The sequence below is a fragment of the Mastigoproctus giganteus genome, chromosome 2, assembly GCF_048544385.1.
Source record: "Mastigoproctus giganteus isolate SK-2022 chromosome 2, ASM4854438v1, whole genome shotgun sequence".
Classification (NCBI taxonomy): domain Eukaryota; kingdom Metazoa; phylum Arthropoda; class Arachnida; order Uropygi; family Thelyphonidae; genus Mastigoproctus; species Mastigoproctus giganteus.
In genome coordinates this window covers 70514108-70534423 of record NC_143576.1, presented here as the reverse complement: position 1 = coordinate 70534423, position 20316 = coordinate 70514108, and the positions used below count along the sequence as shown (strand labels likewise).

General features: G+C 37.8%; 1 protein-coding gene across 2 annotated transcripts in view; it reads left to right on the top strand.

Annotated features, from left to right (window-relative positions):
- The window catches only part of LOC150089331 (CREB-regulated transcription coactivator 1-like), a 507055-nt gene that overhangs the window by 217378 nt on the left and 269361 nt on the right, over window positions 1-20316 (top strand). For both annotated transcript variants that reach the window (XM_090368506.1, XM_090368505.1), the window contains exon 5: window positions 11464-11528. In XM_090368506.1, coding sequence (XP_090224632.1) covers window positions 11464-11528 — 65 coding nt within the window. The remainder of the gene's footprint in view (window positions 1-11463; window positions 11529-20316) is intronic.

The following is a 20316-nucleotide window of genomic DNA, read 5'->3' as shown; positions in this document are numbered from 1 at the left end:
TTGGGATACAGTATGACACACTGACAAGCTGATTTGATTTCATGTTGCTGGTCTTATAACATGAGGTAATTATACGCATGTGAAATATTTTAACCATTAACCAGGCGCAAAAATTTCTAATAAACTGATGTGATCAGTAAAGGTTAAAGAAGTTGATCAGTTTTTAGATGAATGGATGGAAATATTAAAAAGAATGGTTCTTTTAGGTAAAATAAATACATTTTATCCACTGTTTTGAATATTCTTCTAATAATATTTTCCACCTATAAAAAAAATCCTTTGTCTTTTAGGCTCTGTACCTGGATCAGGGTTAAGTTATCATTTTAGAGTTTTTTTTTAACCTTTTCCAAAACAACCTCAGAAATTTTCCTTCCAAGTACACTGTTTAGGTTAGTTGCCCTCTAGGCACCTCAGATCACAACTTGGTGGTGCTGGTTTCCTGTCTAATGGAGCCCTTCTCTAATGGCCATGCTCAACCTCATGAGGTTTGACATTACAAGAATGCAAAATGGGATGATCTGTGAGATTTCTTTTCCTTGGCTGGATTACTGTTTTAAATCTACTAATGTTAACATTTGCTGAAATCATGTCAGTGAAATTATTCTTGTAGGGATGAAATCCTTTATTCTACACTCCACCTTAAAATCTTGTCATTTATCTAAACCTTGGTTTTCCAATAAATGTGCTAAGTTGTTTGAGATAAGAATTTTGCATATTGCAATTGGTTTGCATAAAAAATCTCAGGTTCATTTTTTGCCTATACCAAAGCTCACAACAATTGTAAAGCAGTTATTAATCAGTCCAAACTAGATTTTGAACAGGCTAAGAGTGGAAAACTTGCTTCTTGTTCAAATGGTAGTCCAGCTTTCTGGCCTCTTGCCAAAGCTATTGACCGCAAATTTTGCACATCTCATTTCGTACCCCTGTCAAAACAGAATGTTTCTATTGCAATTTTTATTGATTGTTCTCGGCTAAAGATAAAACTGACCTGCTAGCATTATACTTTATTTCTAATAATTTCAGAACAATTTGAACAGTCTTGTTGCAAAGAAAGTGCAAAATCTACTAATGTTAACATTAGTAGATTAGTTTACATTGGTAGATCCTGATGGTATGTCTCCACTTGTTCTTAAAACCTCTGCTCCTGAGTTTCCTCCTATTCTGTGTAGCCCTTTTACAATTACTTATTCCACTGGTATTTTCCCTTCTGCTCAGAAATTTGATCATATCCGACCAGTTCCTAAAAATGAATGCTCAAGCTTGTATGCTCAATCATTCAAGGTGATATACACCTCAATCAGATCACCTCACAGGTGCCTAGTTTCCAGATGCTGAAATTTTCAGAACTTAAACTAATCTTTGTAACAACAGCACTTTGTTCCCATCACTAATCTCATTACCCTTCTCTGTACTTGTTCTAGTAGCTCAACATCTTTCCTAAAATGAGGCCTCCAGACCTGTATGTAATAATCAAGGTGCAGCCTGACCATTGCCTTATACAAGGGTATAATCACCTCCATACTCCTGCTAGCAAAATTCCTACATATCATTGACTAGACCCCATGAGCTACTCTTGAGGCCTGTCTCAGAAAACTTCATATCTTATTGCACAATGACCCCCATTTCTTTTTCATTCTCCACTACCCTGAGTGTAGTACCACACAGTTGGTATGTTACTCTGGGGTTACTGCTACCCATACGTTGCCACCTTCAGTTGCCACCTCTCAGCCCATCTGCTCAACTTTTCTAGATCCTGCTGCAGTACCGTACTGTCATTAACAACTCTACCAACTTTCGTATTAGCTGCAAACCTGGACATTAAACCTGATATACCTTCATCAGTATTATTGATAAATACAGAAAACAACAAGAGGCCCAAAACAGATCCCTGAGGAACTCCACTAATAACATTACTCCACGAAGAGTAATGTCCATTCATTACCCCTCTCTGTCTTCTCCAACTCAACCATCCTCTTATCCATTGTAGCAACTTGCCCTTAGTGCCATACTGCTCCAACTTGTACAGTAGTATTTTGCATTTGTCAATGTTAAACTTCAGTTGCCACTTTTCATTCGACCTCCTCAACTTTTCCAGATCCTGTTCCAGTAGTGTACTGTCATTAACAATCCTACCAAAATACAGTAGTATTTTGCACTTGCCACTTCAGTTGCCACTTTTCAGTCGACCTCCTCAACTTTTCCAGATCCTGTTCCAGTAGTGTACTGTCATTAACAATCCTACCAAAATACAGTAGTATTTTGCACTTGTCAATGTTAAACTTCAGTTGCCACTTTTCAGTCGACCTCCTCAACTTTTCCAGATCCTGTTCCAGTAGTGTACTGTCATTAACAATCCTACCAAACTTCGTATCGTCTGCAAACTTGGACATTCAGCCTGATATATCTTTATCAATATCGTTGATAAACACAGAAAATATCCCTTTATCCGTAGAAGCAACTTGTCCGTAATGCCATAATGTTCCAACTTGTATAGTAGTCTTCCATATGCAATAGTATCAAAAGCATTCCTAAAATCCAAGTATATGATATAAATTATTATTTGCATCCAGTTTCTTTGTGACCACATCATAGTATCCAATCAAATTTGTTAGACAAGACTTCCCCTTAACAAACCCATGCTGTATCTGAACTATAACTGCAGTCTTGTCTAGATGATCCTGCAATGCTTCTTTAACCATTGACTCCATTATTTTTCCAGAACAGAAGTTAAACTAACAGGTCTGTAATTATTCATGTCACCTTTCGATCCTCTTTGTGAATTGGGGATACATTTGCACATCTCCTATCTGTGAAAACCTCCCCTGAGTCCAATGATGCCCTTATAATCATGGCTAAGGGTGTGTTTACTTCATTTGCTGTCTTTAATACAAATGGATATATCCTCTCCACCCCAGGTGCCTTTCTTATGTTTAATTTCAACAATTTCTCCTCCACTTTGCTCTTAGTTATTACAAAGTCATCTGTTAGAGTTTGATAGACATCTGGTCCTCTCCTCCTTGAATAACTTCTTGAATACATTCTCATGTGTGGAATGTAGATGCAAAATACTCATTTAGTTTGGCAGCGATCTGAGAATGATCATCTACAGTTAGACCATTGATGTCCAGTGGACCAATCTGATTCATCCCCTTCCTTCTAGAGTATACATAAGTAAAGTCATCTTTACTGTTTTTATTTGCATCCTTAGCCAAAGATTTCTCTTAATCTGCCTTTGCTTACCTAAATTCCTTTGTGACTTGATTAGAGACTATGTTATATCTACTATCATCATCATCAGCCATTTCAATCCATTGCAAGATGAAGGCCTCTCCAGCAACTATCCAATTCTTTCTGTTTTGTGCAATGACCATCCATTTACTACCCACAAACTCATGAATTTCATCTGTCCATCTTTGTCGTTGTCTTCCAGGTTTTTTTCTAGTTCCTCTTGGGTACCATTCTGTTATTTGCTTAGTCTGTCTGTCATTGTGTCTTTGAGCTATGTGTCCTGCCCATAGCATATGGACAGGATAAAGAATGTCCTTTACTTGAGTTTGCTGCCTAATCCACGTGTTTCTCTTATCTAACAGTGTGATTCCCAATATAATTCGCTCTGTCATTCTCAGCTTCTCTTCCATTCTTTTGGTGAGTGCCCAAGTTTAACTTCCATAAGTCATAGTGGGGAGTATACATTGGTTCATTATTTTACATTTCAGACAAATTGGGATATTGCTCCTCAGTATGTGACTATATTTCCTGAATGCTGTCCATCCAAAATGTATTCTTCTCTTGACTTCCAGCCATTTATCATTATCACAGCCAATGACTTGTCCCAGATAAGTATATGACTCCACCTTTTCAATTACTCCTTCAATCATTATATCCCTTTCTGTGGCGTACTTGTTCATCATTTCTTTGGTTTTAGCCATATTCCTCTTTAGTCCAAAATCCTTACTAACTCTGCATAACTGACTAAGCTTTTTCTCTAATTCTTTGGGATCGTGGCTTTTGACCACATTGTCATCTGCAAGTCGTAAATGGTTTAGGTACTCTCCATTCACATTGACTCCTTTCTGCAACCAGTCTGATTTTCTGAAAGCTGCCTCAAGGGCAGCTGTAAACACCCTAGAGATATTGTGTCTCCTTGTCGAACTCCTTTCTCAGTTTTAAATTTGCTACTGTCTTTGTCTAGTCTAATAAAGAAGGTAGCATTCTGATATATTTTCTTAAAAATCCCAATGTATGGGATGTCTGTACCTTGTCTTTCCAATGCCCGAAACATTGCCTTATGCTTTATGGAATCAAATGCTTTTTTATAATCCACAAATGCCAGGCATAATGGTATTTATTCATTTGCTTTCTCCATTAGCTGTGATATTACACGAAGGTGATCCATAGTTGAGAATCCTGTCTTAAGCCAGCTTGATCTTTCAATTGATTCTCATCAAGTATTCTTTCTAATCTGTTAGTAATGACCCTTGTGAACAACTGGTAGTTGTGGGACAACAAGCTAATTGGTCTATAATTTCCAATTTCTGATTTATCTCCTTTTTCATGCAGCAAAATTATGATTGCTTTATCCACGCCTTTCCTAATGTATTTTATGAAAAGTCTTGCCAATTTCTGTGTCGTGTCTCTTCCTCCTAATTTAAAAACTGCTTTAAAAACCTAATTTTAAAAACATCTTCACCTGGGGCTTTTTGAGTCTTCATTTTCTTCAATGCATGTTCTACCTCATCAGGACGGATATCGGGTGTGTCCTTTGTGTTGCTAATTGCGATCCATCTTTCCCATTGTTGGCATCATTCTCTTACTAATTTTATAATGCTTCATAATAGTCTTCTGCTATTTAAATTATGCCTTCTCTGCTATTTGAATTATGCCTTTTTTATTTATATTTATTTATAAGTATACTATCACTATTCTTCAGTTTCAGTATCATTTGTCTTTCTGTATTACTGCGCATGGCTGCTGATTTAAGTTCTTTGTTTTTGCTTAATGCTTGTTCTACTTTTCTTGTGTTAAATTTTCTTATGTCCTCTGAGTCTCTTTCTAATGGCTTTGCATAACTCTTTATCAGTGTTTATCTCCTTGTTAGTGTTTATCTTACTCTTCATTTGTCATCTTCGGTTCATCATGACAAGTGTTTCTTGACAGATTTTTTCTTCTTTGGATTTTTTTTTACGTATAGGTTCCTTGGGCTTTATCACTTTAAGAAAGTTGTAACATTCCTCGTCGATATCTTGGTCCTGAGCAGTCTGCAGAAGCTCAAACTTGTTTTTAAGTTCTAGTACATACTGCTTTTTCTCCTTTTTTGTTATCTCAAAGACCTTCATTTTATTTACTCGAGTCAGTTTTTTCCTTTCTTTTCTTACATCTATGTCAAGTGTGCATCTTAACATTCTGTGATCACTTCCAACATTCACCTTGTTCAGGACAGTAACATCATTCATGATATATCTTCTGTTATTGAGGATGAAGTTGATTTTATTAGTTATTAATCCATTTGGGCTCTTCCATGTCCATTTTCTGTTCACCCTTTTCTTGAAAAAAGTGTTCATTATTGACAATCCTCGAGATTCTGCAAATTCCTCAAGTCTCACCTCTTTCATCATTTGTTTCCCCAATTCCAAAATTTCCTATAGTTCCCCTTTCTGCGCCTCCGTAGCCAGGTGGGAAGGAGCAGCAGTGCGTAGCACACGCTTGTTGGATAGACCGGGGTTCCAGCCCGTCACCACCAAATACAGAGGATGCGGAAAGGTCAGGGAATGACCACCGCATATCCCGGAGCAATATGGCCTTAGTTGCTAATGCTCCTAAAAACCAAATAACAAACAAACAAGTTCCCCTTTCTGCACTGTTTTGTCTCTTTCCAACCTTAGTTGAAGTCCCCCATAATGATAGTGTAGAGGATTTTCTGCTCATCTAGAAAATTTTCAATTTCTGTGTACATTTCTTCAACCCTTTCATCATAATGGCTTGATGTTGGTGCATAAATCATTATAACCTATAGCTTGTACCTCCTAGACATCCTGAGTCGTAGTCTTTGACACCCTTGGTGATATACTTTTGAATTCCAAAATGCTGTTTTTTATATCTTTGTGGTTCAGAAAACTTAATCCACCTGCGCTCCTTTCACTGTTTCCATTGGTGTACAGCAGATTTCCACTTGATAAACTTATAAGTGATTCATTTCTTCTTCTGGTTTCAGCCTAACCGATGATATTTCAATTCACATTTTCTAATTCCTTTTCCAGTTCTAATATCCTGTCTTCGCTGATGAGCGATCTTACATTGTAACAGGCCAAGTTCAGTTTCTGTGCATGGCAGCCTGGTTGTACCCATAGATTCTTAGCACCCTCTGCTTCCACTCTGATCCTCTCACTGCTGTAAGAGGGGGAGTGAAAGTCGCTGGGGACCAAGGACCATTTGTTTTGTTGTGCTGTGATGTGCTCTAGGGTTTTGTCTTTTCATAGGCATCTGTTTCTCCTAACGTTTTTATATGGATCCCATGCTTTTTTCTTGTCTACCTCAAATCTCATTAGTTCATCTGTCATCTCTGTAGGCCTAAACCTTGAACACTATTTCACTTAGTTGTTATGAAAAGCATAATAACTTCTATGATTATTTCCCTGAATAATTTCCATTTTGAATTTTTTGATGGTAACATCATCAGTTAGTCCCACTGTATAGAATTTAAAAACTGAATGAGATCATGTAGCCACCTTTGCGAAAGCAAAAACCCTTCCCTTTACTCCTGATGGTAATTATATCTTTGCATAAATCTCACATAAGTACACTGTAGTCACTACCACCTAGTAGTTCCTTTATCTGCAGGTTTTTAATGCATGAATAATCACTGTTGATAATCAGTTCAAGAGTATTACTCCCCCTCATTGCCTCTCAAACATGCTGCTGCTGCAGAACACAATCATCCAATAAATCCAAAGTCTTGCTAATGTGCGAGTGACCAACCCCCAAGTTACAGTCTATATCTGGGAAGTTAAAATCCCCCATTATAAGACAATCTGATTTATTGACCACTCTATTTCTCTGTACAGTTTTTTGTTGTACTCAGGGTCATTAGGTCTATAACACACTTCTGCTCTCAATTTTGCTTTTCCAGTGCTTATGTCACACCAAATTGATTCTGCACTGCACTGCACTGTCCACTCATGTCAACTGGACGCACTTTCTCAGATTTTGTTTTTCTTAACTAACAGCATGATCCCTCCTCCCCTTCTATCCTGTCTATCTTTTCTGTATACATTGTACTCCCCAAATTTCAATTCTGCATTCCTTAACTCTGTGTGATACTACATCTCTGACATCCCAATGCTACCTGCCTTTGATGTGTTCATGAGCACCTCTGAAATTCATCAGTTTTAATTACAGTAAACCCCCGCTATTCGCGGGGGTTACGTTCCTGAGAAATGCCGCGAATACCGAAAACGCGAATACTGAGTTATGGCTCCCATAGTAATAAAGGGGTTCCGTTCCAAAGTATGAAATATATAAGAAAAACTAGTCTAAAATTTTGTCTATGTATGTATTATATGTACCTTCATAATATGACTATGTACATAGACAGTACCTAGTGAAATGCAAACATATGGCATCGAAATGAAAATAAGAAACAATGTAATATTAAATGTAATATTTATTAGAAATTTCAAACAAATCTTTCAAACCAGCGTCTTTGCTAGCTAAAAAACCTATCCCGCCAGTGCCATCACCAGTTTCGCTAAAGCGTTGATAAGGAGTTTTGCGTTTTCACGAATGATGAGTGAATTTAACGGAATTTTATTTTGAGTTCGGTCTTCTATCCACAGATTTAAAGTTTTTTCCATTTTTTCTAATTTAACATCACGAGTTACAGAGCAAATTTTTGAAGCAATTAGCGCGTTTTCACGGACACTACGGCGGATTTTTTCTTCGATTTTTGATTGATCGTACCGTTGACTCATTGATTTTATAATGTTTTGCCACTGAGGAGACACTTTCACCATTAGAAATTTTATCTAATAACTCAATTTTATTTGCTAATGTCATCACCTTCTTTGATATTTTCACATTTCTCTTGTTATTCGTAGTCATATTTTTGTAGGGGTTAGAAAGAACTTGTCCACAATAAAGTCACTTTCTTCCGTTAACACACTCGAAAAAGTCTGTTTTACACTGCAAAACGGTAGATTTATCACTTTTGTAAGCATAGCAATTTATAAATTGATAAATTTATTCAATTTATAAGTATATAAATTAAAAGCAAACGACGAAACCTTCCATAACAAGCGCATAACACATAGAACAAGGATTAGCGAGAAACATCCACTCTCGCGATTTTGTCACCCCTCTCCCCCCACCCACTGAACGCTGTTTTGACCGGGAAAGATAATTTTATCCACGCCCATGTTTTTTTATGGCGGAAAATATTCACGGCGCTTTAAAATTCACATTTTTTAGGTTTCATTTTATATTAAATCGGCGATCGCGAATACAGATACCGCGAATAGCGGGGGTTTACTGTACTATACTCCTAGTATTGGCATGAATGCAAGTATACATGCACGTATTCATACTCTTAGGTACCCTAACACAACCCATGTATTTACTTGTTCCACGATGACGCCAAGCAGTCCTTGAAATCCCCAGCACGTTGCTTTCCAGGCTGCTGCTTATTCCAATAGAAGCACTGCAAGAATTACTTACACCTCTGCTTGTGGCTACTGTTAATCTGTTAGTCTGTGAATCCCCCCCCCCCCAAGCTAGCAGTTTTCTGACCCACCTAACACTACCTTAATGGCATCAGCAAATATTCTTGCACCTTTATATTTAAGTGTATCCCATCCCTTTAGAAGCTGTGTCCTTCTGTTAATAAGCACAGACCGTGCTAAGAAAAATTCTGTTTCATGAGTCTTACACAATCTCTCCATTGCTAACTTGATTTGACAATGCTGTCATCATATACTCCATTCTATCATGTCTGGGCACAATTACAGACACTTTCAAATTTAATCTGAACTTGCTGTTCCTTTTTTTTTCTTTTTTTTTTTTTTTTTCAACATTGATCTGTGCTTGTTAAGTAAGTCCGCATATCTCTTACTCTTAATGTCATTAATGGCAATGTGTACAACAATATCACCCTTTGTGCCCTTAAAAGTTGATATCTGCTGCTCTACAATGGCGTCAACTTTTGCCCCTGGCAGACATACCCTGGTCCTATTGCACCTATTCTTTTTGCACAATATATTTCCCGTCTCCCTGACAGTAGAGTCACCAACAATAACTAGCTCCTGTGGGACCAGGGCATTCTGCCCTGAAGATTACTGCTGTATTGTCTGTTGCACAAAAGTGATTTCTGGCATTGAGTTGGGCAGTTGAGAGTTTGTTGGGATCCACCCATTTTAATTTTTTCGAGGACATCTCCACTACTCTTCAAACTCTCATAAGATGCCCATTAAGTGCCAACTCAGAATGCTGAGTTGATGCCTAATTTCTTGACATTGTCTGAACACACACACACAAAGATATCCTCCTTGGCTGGATCATATCCTGTTCCAGAAAGGTCTACACACATTTCTCAATTGCATATATTTTTAGGCTGTGATGCATTGGAGAATTGTCCCCTTTGGTTCTCTCCCGAGCTACAGCACTTCCGCTACTTTATGCACATTGCTTTTCAGAAATCAGACTGCTGATCTTTAGTTGCCTATAACTTCTTTAGTTGCTTATACTGGCCAATGGAGAGGCTTAACACTATATTAAAATCTGATGTGTATTCCATTCTCTTTTGGCGCCTCCATAGCCAGGTGGGAAGGAGCAGCAGTGCGTAGCACACGCTTCTTGATTAGACCAGGGTTCGAGCCCGGAGCACCACCAAATACGGAGGATGCAGAAAGGTCAGAGAATGACCACCGCATATGCCGGAGCAATATGGCCTTAGTTGCTAATGCTCCTAAAAACCAAATAACTAACCATTCTCTTTTCATTATACAGGGTGATTCAAAAAGGACTTTACAATTTCGTAAGTGTGTAGCAGTTTATTCAGGAGACGTATAATTTATTGAACTGATGTAGTGCTAAATTCTGTCACCGCGAGTGCCAGCGGCTTGCATTTCAAAATGGCTACTTTCACAAGAGCAGAGTGTGCTCGGTGTGTGTTTTGGTTTGAAGAAACGAAATCTGTGACAATGGTGCAACACAATTTTTGCACCAAATATGGAAAAGAGCCTCCCAGTAGACCCAGAATGTACTCATGGCACAAGAATTTTGTTGAGACAGGTTGTTCTGTTCGCCATGACAAATCTCCAGTACACCCATGTGTTTCTGATGCTGTCGTGGAAAAGGTGAGGGAGAGGTTTGTTCGGAGTCCTGTGAAATCGATGCGACATGCATCCCGTGAGACTGGAGTTCCACTACCGACTGTTTGCCGTGTGTTACGAAGACGTTTACACTTGCTGCCATACCGGTTTACCATGGTGCAACAAATTAATCATCCAGATAAGGCTGCTCGTCAGGAATTCTGTGCAGACATGTTACATCAGATAGAGGAAGACGAGACATTACTGGACAACATAATCTTTAGTGATGAGTCAGCATTTCACGTTAGTGGTAGGGTTAACACCCACAACTGCAGAATTTGGACCGGCGAAAACCCGTGTGTACGTCTAGAACATGTTCGTGACAGCCCAAAAGTGAATGTCTTTTGTGCCCTCAGCAAAGTAAAAGTTTACGGACCTTTCTTTTTCCACGAGACAACCATCAATGGTATTGTGTATCTGGATATGTTGGAAAATTTTTCTCATTCCACAGTTCGACAAAGATGACCATGAAGGACGCTTTCACTTTCAGCAAGACGGAGCACCTCCTCGCTACCTGACGGAGGTAAGGGAATTCCTCAATAACTGTTTCCCACGTTGGTGGATTGGTCAAGCAGGGCCATTAGCATGGCCATCTCGTTCCCCAGATTTGACACCTCTAGACTTTTTTCTATGGGGTTTTATTAAAGATCGAGTGTTTGTTCCATCCTTACCTACCAATCTTTCCGAGCTCAAAACTAAAATCACCGCTGCAGTTACAGAAGTTATGCCAGATATGTTATGTCATGTTTGGGAGGAAATGGAGTTCCGATGGGATGTCCGCCGTATCACCAATGGCAGTCGCATTGAACCAAAATGACTGTTCTAGGTAAAGCTTGATGTTTTTTGTTACAGTATGACAGTTAAATAAATTATATGTCTCCTGAATAAATTTCTATACACTTACAAAGTTGTAAAGTCCTTTTTTGAATCACCCTGTATTTTGCTGACATTGTATGCAAAACTTTAGCTTCTAGGGTAAAAAAAAAAAATTTGGCATTTTTTTTTTCTGGTTATTTTAGTCAAAAATCACAATTCTTAGTTCATTTTAATCAGAAATATGAATGAATATGGAAGCCCTGACATATATTTCTAATTTTAATAGGTGGATGTATCACCGTATGGGTCTTCATCATTTTTATCACCACCCCCAGATACGAGTTGGAGAAGGTAAGAATACATTACATTCTTAAACTTCTTATAGAATTCAATGTTAATTTATGATTTTTTTAATGTAACCAAGAATGAAATATATTTCCTTTACTTTTGGTCATGACTATGATATACGTCATAACAAATCACTTATTACTCATAAATAAATAAAAATAAATTAAATCAGATCTGCCAACTCTGTTCATATATTTGAGAGATTATTATTTTGGCTCATTCTTTTCTTTTCCAATGAAAACTGTTTTTCTTCTATGATGTGAAGAATATGTAATTGTAGTTATATGTTTAAGTTCTGTTTTTTTTTAAATTTCCATATATTTATTTCCAGCAAGTGGAAAGCACTTCCTGTCATTATAGGTGGTCACAAAATACAATTTTCATCTTAATTCAGAAACATTTTAGGAACTGGACAAACTTTTAGAGGGAATGGATGTGTAAAATTTTTTTTTTTTTTTTGGCTGATGATACATAAGCTCATACGCTTGCTTTCTTGCATCACATGCCTTTACTACTATTACTACATGAAGAACAGTATCCTGTTGAAAGTTTTAATCTTTTCATTTCAAAGTTCAGATTACTTTATCTGCAAATTATGAACTTTCAGCAGTTCATTGTAATTTTTATTGAATAAAGTATTATTTTATTGATTAATAATAATTAATAATTGATATTAATAATTAAACATTGAAAACATTTACTACTAAATAATATTTTCAGAAATTATTTTTAAGAAGAGTTAGGAAGTATTTGGTTGCAAAAAATACTTTACAACCAGCTACAGCTGAAGCTTTACTAACTGGCATTCATGGGATAGGTAGCCACATAAATTGCATCTTGTTAAACACTTATATACAAAATAATTATGCATTTTATTGATAAGAAAATAAATTAAAGAAGTAAATATTCAGATATATTTATTTACAAATAATCACAGAAATATACTGCAGGCCATATGAATGTGCCTTTGCATTTTGCCCAGTGTTTGAAATTAACCATATGTAATAAGATTTGAATTATATATATACAATCAGTCCTCCTCGTATAACGTGTGTTTACACTACACAAATTCGATCATACACGATTTATAAATAGGGGAACGATATCGTATATAACACGAACCGAATTTGCTTATGCACGATTCGCCTTTGCGTTGTCAAGAAATGGCAGTCCAATGCGGAATCACCCCAACTGGATGCAACACGATAGGAATGAAGAGAAGATTCTGAAAATCTATTTATGTTTTTTATATCAGTGAAGGGGAAACACATTTCACCATAATAAAGTAAAAACCCACACAATTCCAGCTATCGGTATTATCGCAAATGCCATTAAATCGAGTTTACTACCAGTTTATAACAGATTCCACTAGCAGAAATGCAACTGGAAATTGTTTTGATTGTTTTATGGTAGTAACCCCCAGAAATGTGCTTTAGTAAAATGTGAGGTGTTAATAGTGTATCTCTCTCTGCCTTTAAGGTGTTGTTTATTCAGTTGCTACACACACACACACACAGCTTTGTTTATGTGTATCAAGTGTACCTCCTCATTTTTTAATTGTGCTTTATTCCCTAAAAATGAGTGAAATACTTAAAAGGGTGTGAAAAGAAGAGTCCTAGTGAAGACGCTACAGATTCAGAGAGAAAAATATAAGCAATATCGATAAACAGAGGCGGACTGGGTCAAAAATTCTAACCCGGGAAAATTTGTAGTGGCCTCATACTATGGTTTATGGACAAAACTATGCCACCTCCGGCTCACCGGGGTTTCCCCGTTAAGACTTATAGCCAGTCCGCCACTGTCGATAGAGAAAAAATATAAAATTGTGAAATGCTTTGAGCGAAATAAAAGACCATGTGATATTGCACATGCTACAGGCCTAAAAGAGGCAACACCGAGAATTAGAAAGAATGCAGAGAAAATAAAAAATTTCATAGCAGGAACAACTCGAAGTATAATTAAAATCCATTAGATCAAGACACAAGAGTTGGAAGGGACTCAATGGCTGTCATCTGTTTGCATCTAAAAAAACAAGTTTGCTTACAATAGAAGCATTAGCAATATTTTATTATGTAATAGTCGTAATAAATAGTCATATTTTATTTACTTACATACAGTAATACCCCGACTTACGCTACCCCGACTTACGCGAACTCGGAGTTACGCGGTTCTTGATTTTTTCGTTTGGCAACGCTGCCGCCCACTATCTTCAAGGTTGTTTTTCATATGTTATCGATATCCGGTGCGACGGCGGAGATTGAGAGCGAAAGATGAACAAAATTCAACTTTGCTGCTTTTATGTTTTTTATATCAGTGAAAGGGAAACACATTTCACCATAATAACGTAAAAACCAACACAATTTCAGCTATCGGTATAATCGCAAATGCAATTAGATCGAGTTTACTACCAGTTTATAACAGATTTCACTAGCAGAAACGCAACTGGATTTTTATTGTTTTATGGTAGTAACCCCTAGAAATGTGAGGTGTTAATAGTGTATCTCTGCCTTTATGGTGTTGTTTATTCAGTTGCTACATGCGCGCAGCTTTGTTTATGCGTATCAAGCGTGCTCCTCTTTTGTAATTGTGCTTTATTCCCTAAAAATGAGTAAAATTAAAAGGTGTGAAAAGGAAGCGTCCTGGTGAAGACACTGCAGATTCAGAGAGAAAAAGAAAAGCAATTATCGATAAACAGAGGCGGACTGGATCAAAAATTCTTACCCGGGAAAATTTATAGTGGCCTCACACTATGGTTTATAGCCAAAATCACACTGGCCCACCGGGGTTTCCCCGGTAAGGCTTATGGCCAGTCCGCCTCTGTCGATAGAGAAAAAATATGAAATTGTGAAACGCTTTGAGCGAAATGAAAGACCATGTGATATTGCACGTGCTACAGGCCTAAATGAAGCAACGGCGGAAAGCACATAACAATTGCAAACTTGACAGGTTGAAAATTGAAAAGATCTCAATTGTAAAGGGCTTAAAAATTTTAGAAAACATAGACTCCAACGAAGAACGCGTTATAGCTACAAAGCAAGGAATAAAAAAATTATTAGCTTGCTACGAAGAAATTCTGAGTGAAAAAAAGGAACACGCTGTGTCGTCAGACGAATTTGTTAGATTTTATGAAGCCATCGACATCGAAATAACTTTTTAACGTAAGTCATTTGTTTTTTTAATACATATTTTGTATTAATATGTATAAAGAACTGCAATTTTATTAATATTTTTCTTCTAAACTAGTGTTTTTGTTAGTCTTTGGTCCCAATTAAGCAAAATTTATATGTATTTATATGCAAAGTTGTACCCCGACTTACGCGAATTCGACTTACGCGATTTTCGTCGGACCCACCTATCGCGTAACTTCGGGGTATTACTGTATTTTATTACGATTATTTATTGTGTTTGGTAATGTTTTAGTTACAAATGTGTGTTCAATCTTGGGTGATCAGCACATAACTCTACTTTTCCCATAGGACCTGTTGTTTATATTGCACGATTTTGCATTGCATGAGGGTTTCTAAGAACACAACTATTGTGCTATACGGGGACTGACTGTATACCAGAAGCAAGCAAATACAGTTGTGATACTATTAGATGCTTTATTACAGATATTAATATTTTGTTGGCCCTCCATGAGCTTTAATTACCATCTTGCACTTGCCTGGCCTGGAATGCATCAGATTCTTGATAGAATTACTACTTAGTTCATGGTACTAGACACAAATAATGGTTTCTTGTAACGTTATCTTGCTTGGTCAATTTTTTCCATAATGTTACAGCAGTTTTCACCCAGGTTCAAATTGGAACTATTTCCTGGCCATTAAAAATTATCAGATATTGCTGTTTTGAATGAACTTCTTTCAAAACAGCAATATCCTAAAGATAAAAAAAATGAAAAAGAAAAAAAAAAGAAATGTTTCAGTTTTTGAAACAAGATAAAACTGGAATTCTAGAAATTGTATTAAATGATTGTGTGGTGTTGTTCTAAACTTAATTGCAATGTGGCAAGGCACAGAGTCATGTTGGAAAACATAATTTTATAATCTTTGAAAAGGGATATAAAATTCCCTTTTCAAGGAATATAAAATTTATATTTCAAGAATATAAAATTAAAGGGAATATATTTCAAGAATATAAAATTATTTCAAAATTATAAAATTAATGACAGGGAGAAGAGTCACCTTTAAAATTTTTGGCAATAATTACTATTAACAATACTGTTTAAAAATGTATTCTTTGCTTGTTGTGGATCCCCAAAACCACAGCCCAGTGGAAACTTTACTGTTGATTGAATAAAGTTAGGATGGTAACAGCTTTGTTAGATCTGTGCTGAATGTAGCATTTAGCAAGAGCAAAGTTTCCGGCATTCCCCCCCCCCCCCCCCCCCCCCCATACTTCTCTTTCAACCCATGCACGGTACTAAGTACTATAGGTTTTGATACCTTTTGTGTTTGGGGTTTTCATAAAAAAAAAAAAAAAAAAAAATACTGTATAGATGGTCTTGTATTATTTCTTTAACCAATGACTATTATTTTCCCTGGAACTAAAGTTAACCCGATAGGTCTGTAATTGCTCATATCAACCTTTGATATCTTTTGTGAATGGGGGATACAGTTACACATCTATAGTCCCCAGGGACCTAACCTGCATCTAAAGATGCTCTCATAATTATGGCAAAGGACTTGTTTATTTCTTTTGCTGCTTCTCTTAATATAATTGTGTAAATCCCATCCACCACAGTGCAGTTTTTTACATTTAGCTTCAAAAGTTTCTTTTCCCTTTTCTTCTCAGTTATTACAAAATCATTCAATTCACTAATAGAATTTGATAACATTCTGGCATCCCCTTCCATAAAAAAATTCCTTTTATGTGAATGCAGATGCAAAATACCTATTCAATTTGTCAGCAGCCTTGAGTAGGTTTATCAACCATTAATCGTTCATATCTAGTGGATCAATTTATCCTCCTCCTGCTAGTGAAGTCCTTGCATCCTTTGCCAAAGAACTCTCAAATGCATGGACTATTGTGGGATGGTCCGTTCATTTGGTGAAAGACTTTACAATAGCACAGTGATGATATAAGTGTCTCCCATAATCTGCCTTGGCAAGCCAGGTTATGAGAAGTCTTTGGCCAAGGATTATGAGAAGTCTTAGTTTATCTGACACCCATTTAGGTGTAAGCCTTGAATAGTAGTAGTAGTAGTAGTGGCACTTGATGCAAGAAAGCAAGTGTAGGAGCTTATGCAGCATCAGCCAAAAAAAAAAAAAAAAAAAAAAAAATCACACCATACCCTCCAATTTCCTGTCCAGTTCCTCCTTAAATTTATTTAACCTATCAACTTCCACAACGACAGATGGAAGTTTGTTCCAGCAATTAACCACCCGCTGGCTAAAGGCAAATTTCCGCACATCTATTCTACATCTATCCTTTCTTAATTTGAACTTATGTCCCCGTAGGTTCGTATTCTGAACAAGTGGGAGGATCCCATCAGAATTCAGCGTGCTCAACCCATTCAAGGCCTTATAGACCTCAATCAGATCACCGCGCAGGTGCCTAGTCTCCAGCCACTGCAATTTGCAGAACTTAAGCCTCTCTTGGTAAGAGGATCCCTTCATTCCCCTCACCAATCGTGTTGCTCTTCTCTGTACACGCTCAAGCAAATCTACATCCTTCCTAAAATGAGGCCTCCAGACCTGTACGCAGTACTCAAGGCGTGGCCTGACCATTGCCTTATACAGAGGGACAATCACCTCCTTTTCCCTGCTAGCAAAATTCCTATATATCATTGACAAAACCCCATGACCTGCCCTAGCAGCCTGTCTACATTGCTCAGAAAACTTCATATCTGACTGCACAATTACTCCCAGGTCTTTTTCATTTTCTACCACCTTAAGTGTAGTACCACACAGTTGGTACGTTCTCTGGGGTTACTTCTACCCATATGCAGTACTTTGCATTTGTCAAGGTTAAACTTCAGTTGCCACTTCTTAGCCCATCTGCCCAAATTATCTAGATCCTGTTGCAGTAGCACACTGCCATTACTGTCATTAACAACCCTGCCAACCTTCGTGTCATCTGCAAACTTCGACATTAAGCCTGATATACCTTCATCAATATCATTGATAAATATACAAAACAACAGTGGACCCAACACTGAACCCTGTGGGACTCCACTAATAACATTAGTCCACGAAGAGCAGCACCCATTGATTACCACCCTCTGTCTTCTCCCACTTAACCATCCTTTTATCCATTGTAGCAACTTACCCTTAATACCATTCTGCTCCAATTTGTACAGTAGTCTTCCATGCGCAACAGTGTCAAAAGCTTTCCTGAAATCCAAGTATATGATATCAAAATTATTTTTTGCATCCAGTTCCTTTGTGACCACATCATAATAACCAATCAAATTTGTCAGACAAGACTTTCCCTTAACCAAACCCATGCTGTGTCTGAATTATTGCTGCAGTCTTGTCTAGATGATCCTGCAATGCATCTTTAACCAGTGACTCCATTATTTTACCCGGAACAGAAGTTAAACTAACTGGTCTGTAATTATTCGTGTCACCCTTCGAACCTCCTTTGTGAATTGGGGATACATTTGCACATCTCCAGTCTGTGGGAACCTCCCCTGAATCCAAGGATGCTCTCATAATTATGGCTAAGGGTTTGCTTAGTTGCTTTGCCGCCTCCTTTAATATAACTGGATAGATCCCATCCGCCCCAGGTGCCTTTCTTATGTTTAACTTCAACAATTTCTCCTCCACTTTGCTCTCAGTTATTACAAAATCATTAAGCACACTGCTACAATTTGATAACCTTCTTCCATTTTCAAACTGTAATGATTCCTCACGTGTGAATGTAGATGCAAAATACTCATTCAGTTTGTTTGCTATCTGAGCAGGATCATCAACAGTTGAACCATCGATGTCAAGTGGACCAATCATATTCAGCCCCTTCCTTTTAGAGTTTATATAAGTAAAGAAATCCTTGCTGTTTTTCTTAGCATCTTTTGCCAAAGATTTCTCGTATTCCGCCTTTGCCTGCCGAACCTCCTTTGTGACCTGATTACAGACTAGCTTATATCTGCTACAGGCTTCTGCGTCGCCTGATAATTTATATGCATCCCATGCATTTTCCTTCTCTGTCACGAGTCTCATTAGTTCATTTGATAACCATTTAGGCCTAAACCTTGAACAATATTTCTTCATCGGTATGAAAAGTCTAGTAGCTTCCACGATTAATTCCTTGAATGCTTCCCACTTAGAATTTACTGTTTGTAACATCGTCAGTCGATCCCACTGTACAGAATTTAAAAACTGTCTGAGACCACTGTACTCCCCTTTACGGAAGCAAAAACCCTTTCCTTTACCCCTGACGGTAGTTACCTCTTTGAGTAAATCCCACTTCAGCACACTGTGATCACTGCCACCTAGTGGTTCCTTTATCTGCAAATTCTTAATACACGAATGATCACTGCTGATAACCAGATCAAGAGTATTACTTTCTCTGGTTGCCTCTCGAACATGCTGCTGCAGAAAACAATCATCCAATAAATCCACAAAAGTCTGACTAGTGTGTGAGTGACCAACCCACAAGTTCCAGTCAATATCTGGGAAGTTAAAATCCCCCATTATAAGACATTCTGATTTACTGGCCCACTCTATTTCTCTGTACAATTGTTCATTGTACTCATTCGAGTCATTAGGCCTATAACACACTCCTACTCTTATTTTTGCTTTTGCAGTGCTTATGACACACCAAACTGACTCAACAGTGCACTGTCCATCTATATCAACTGGATGCACTTCTTTTGATTTTATGTTTTTCTTAATTAACAGCATAACACCTCCTCCCTTTCTGTCCTGTCTATCCTTTCTGTACACATTGTACTCCCTAAATTCCAGTTCTGCATTCCTTATATCTTTGTGACACCACGTCTCTGCTATCCCAACAATATCCGCCTTTGATGTCTTGACCAACACTTCAAATTCATCAAATTTATTTACTATACTTCTAGCAATGGTATACATGCTCCTATGCCTATTCCTTGTTACCCTAACACATCCCATATACCCAACTATTCCAGGATGACTGCCATCCGTCCCTGAAACCCCCAACACCCCTCGCTCCAGGTCGCTTCTTATTCTAATAGAAGTTGTGCAAGAATCACCTTCACCTCTGCCTGCGGTTACTGTTAAACTATTAGTCTTTGTATCCCCCCAAGCTAGCAGTTTTCCGACCCACCTAACACTGCCTCGATAGCATCAGCAAATATTCTTGCACCCTTTCTATTTAAGTGTATCCCATCCCTGTAGAAGCAATCTCTCCTGTTAACAAGTACAGTCCAGGCTGAAAAAAATTCTACCCCTTGAGCCTTGCACAATCTTTCCAGGGCCGAATTGATCGACAAGGCTCTCATCATATACTCCCTCCTATCGTGTCTGGGCAGAATTGCAGACACTTTCAAATTCAACCCTAATTCTCGGCTTTTTTTCAACAGTGACCTGTACTTGTTGAGTAATTCTGCCGGTCTCCTACTCTTAATATCATTAGTGCCAACGTGTACAACTATATCACCTTTTGTGCCCTTGAAAGATGATATCCGCTCTACAACGTCATCAACCTTTGCCCCTGGCAGACATACCCTGGTCCTGTTCCACCTATCCTTTTTACATAGCATGTTCCCCGTTTCCCTGACAATAGAGTCACCAACAACTAATAGTTCCTGTGGGACCAGCGCATTCTGCCTTGGGGGTTGCCGCTGTGTTGCGTGATGACCAAGTGC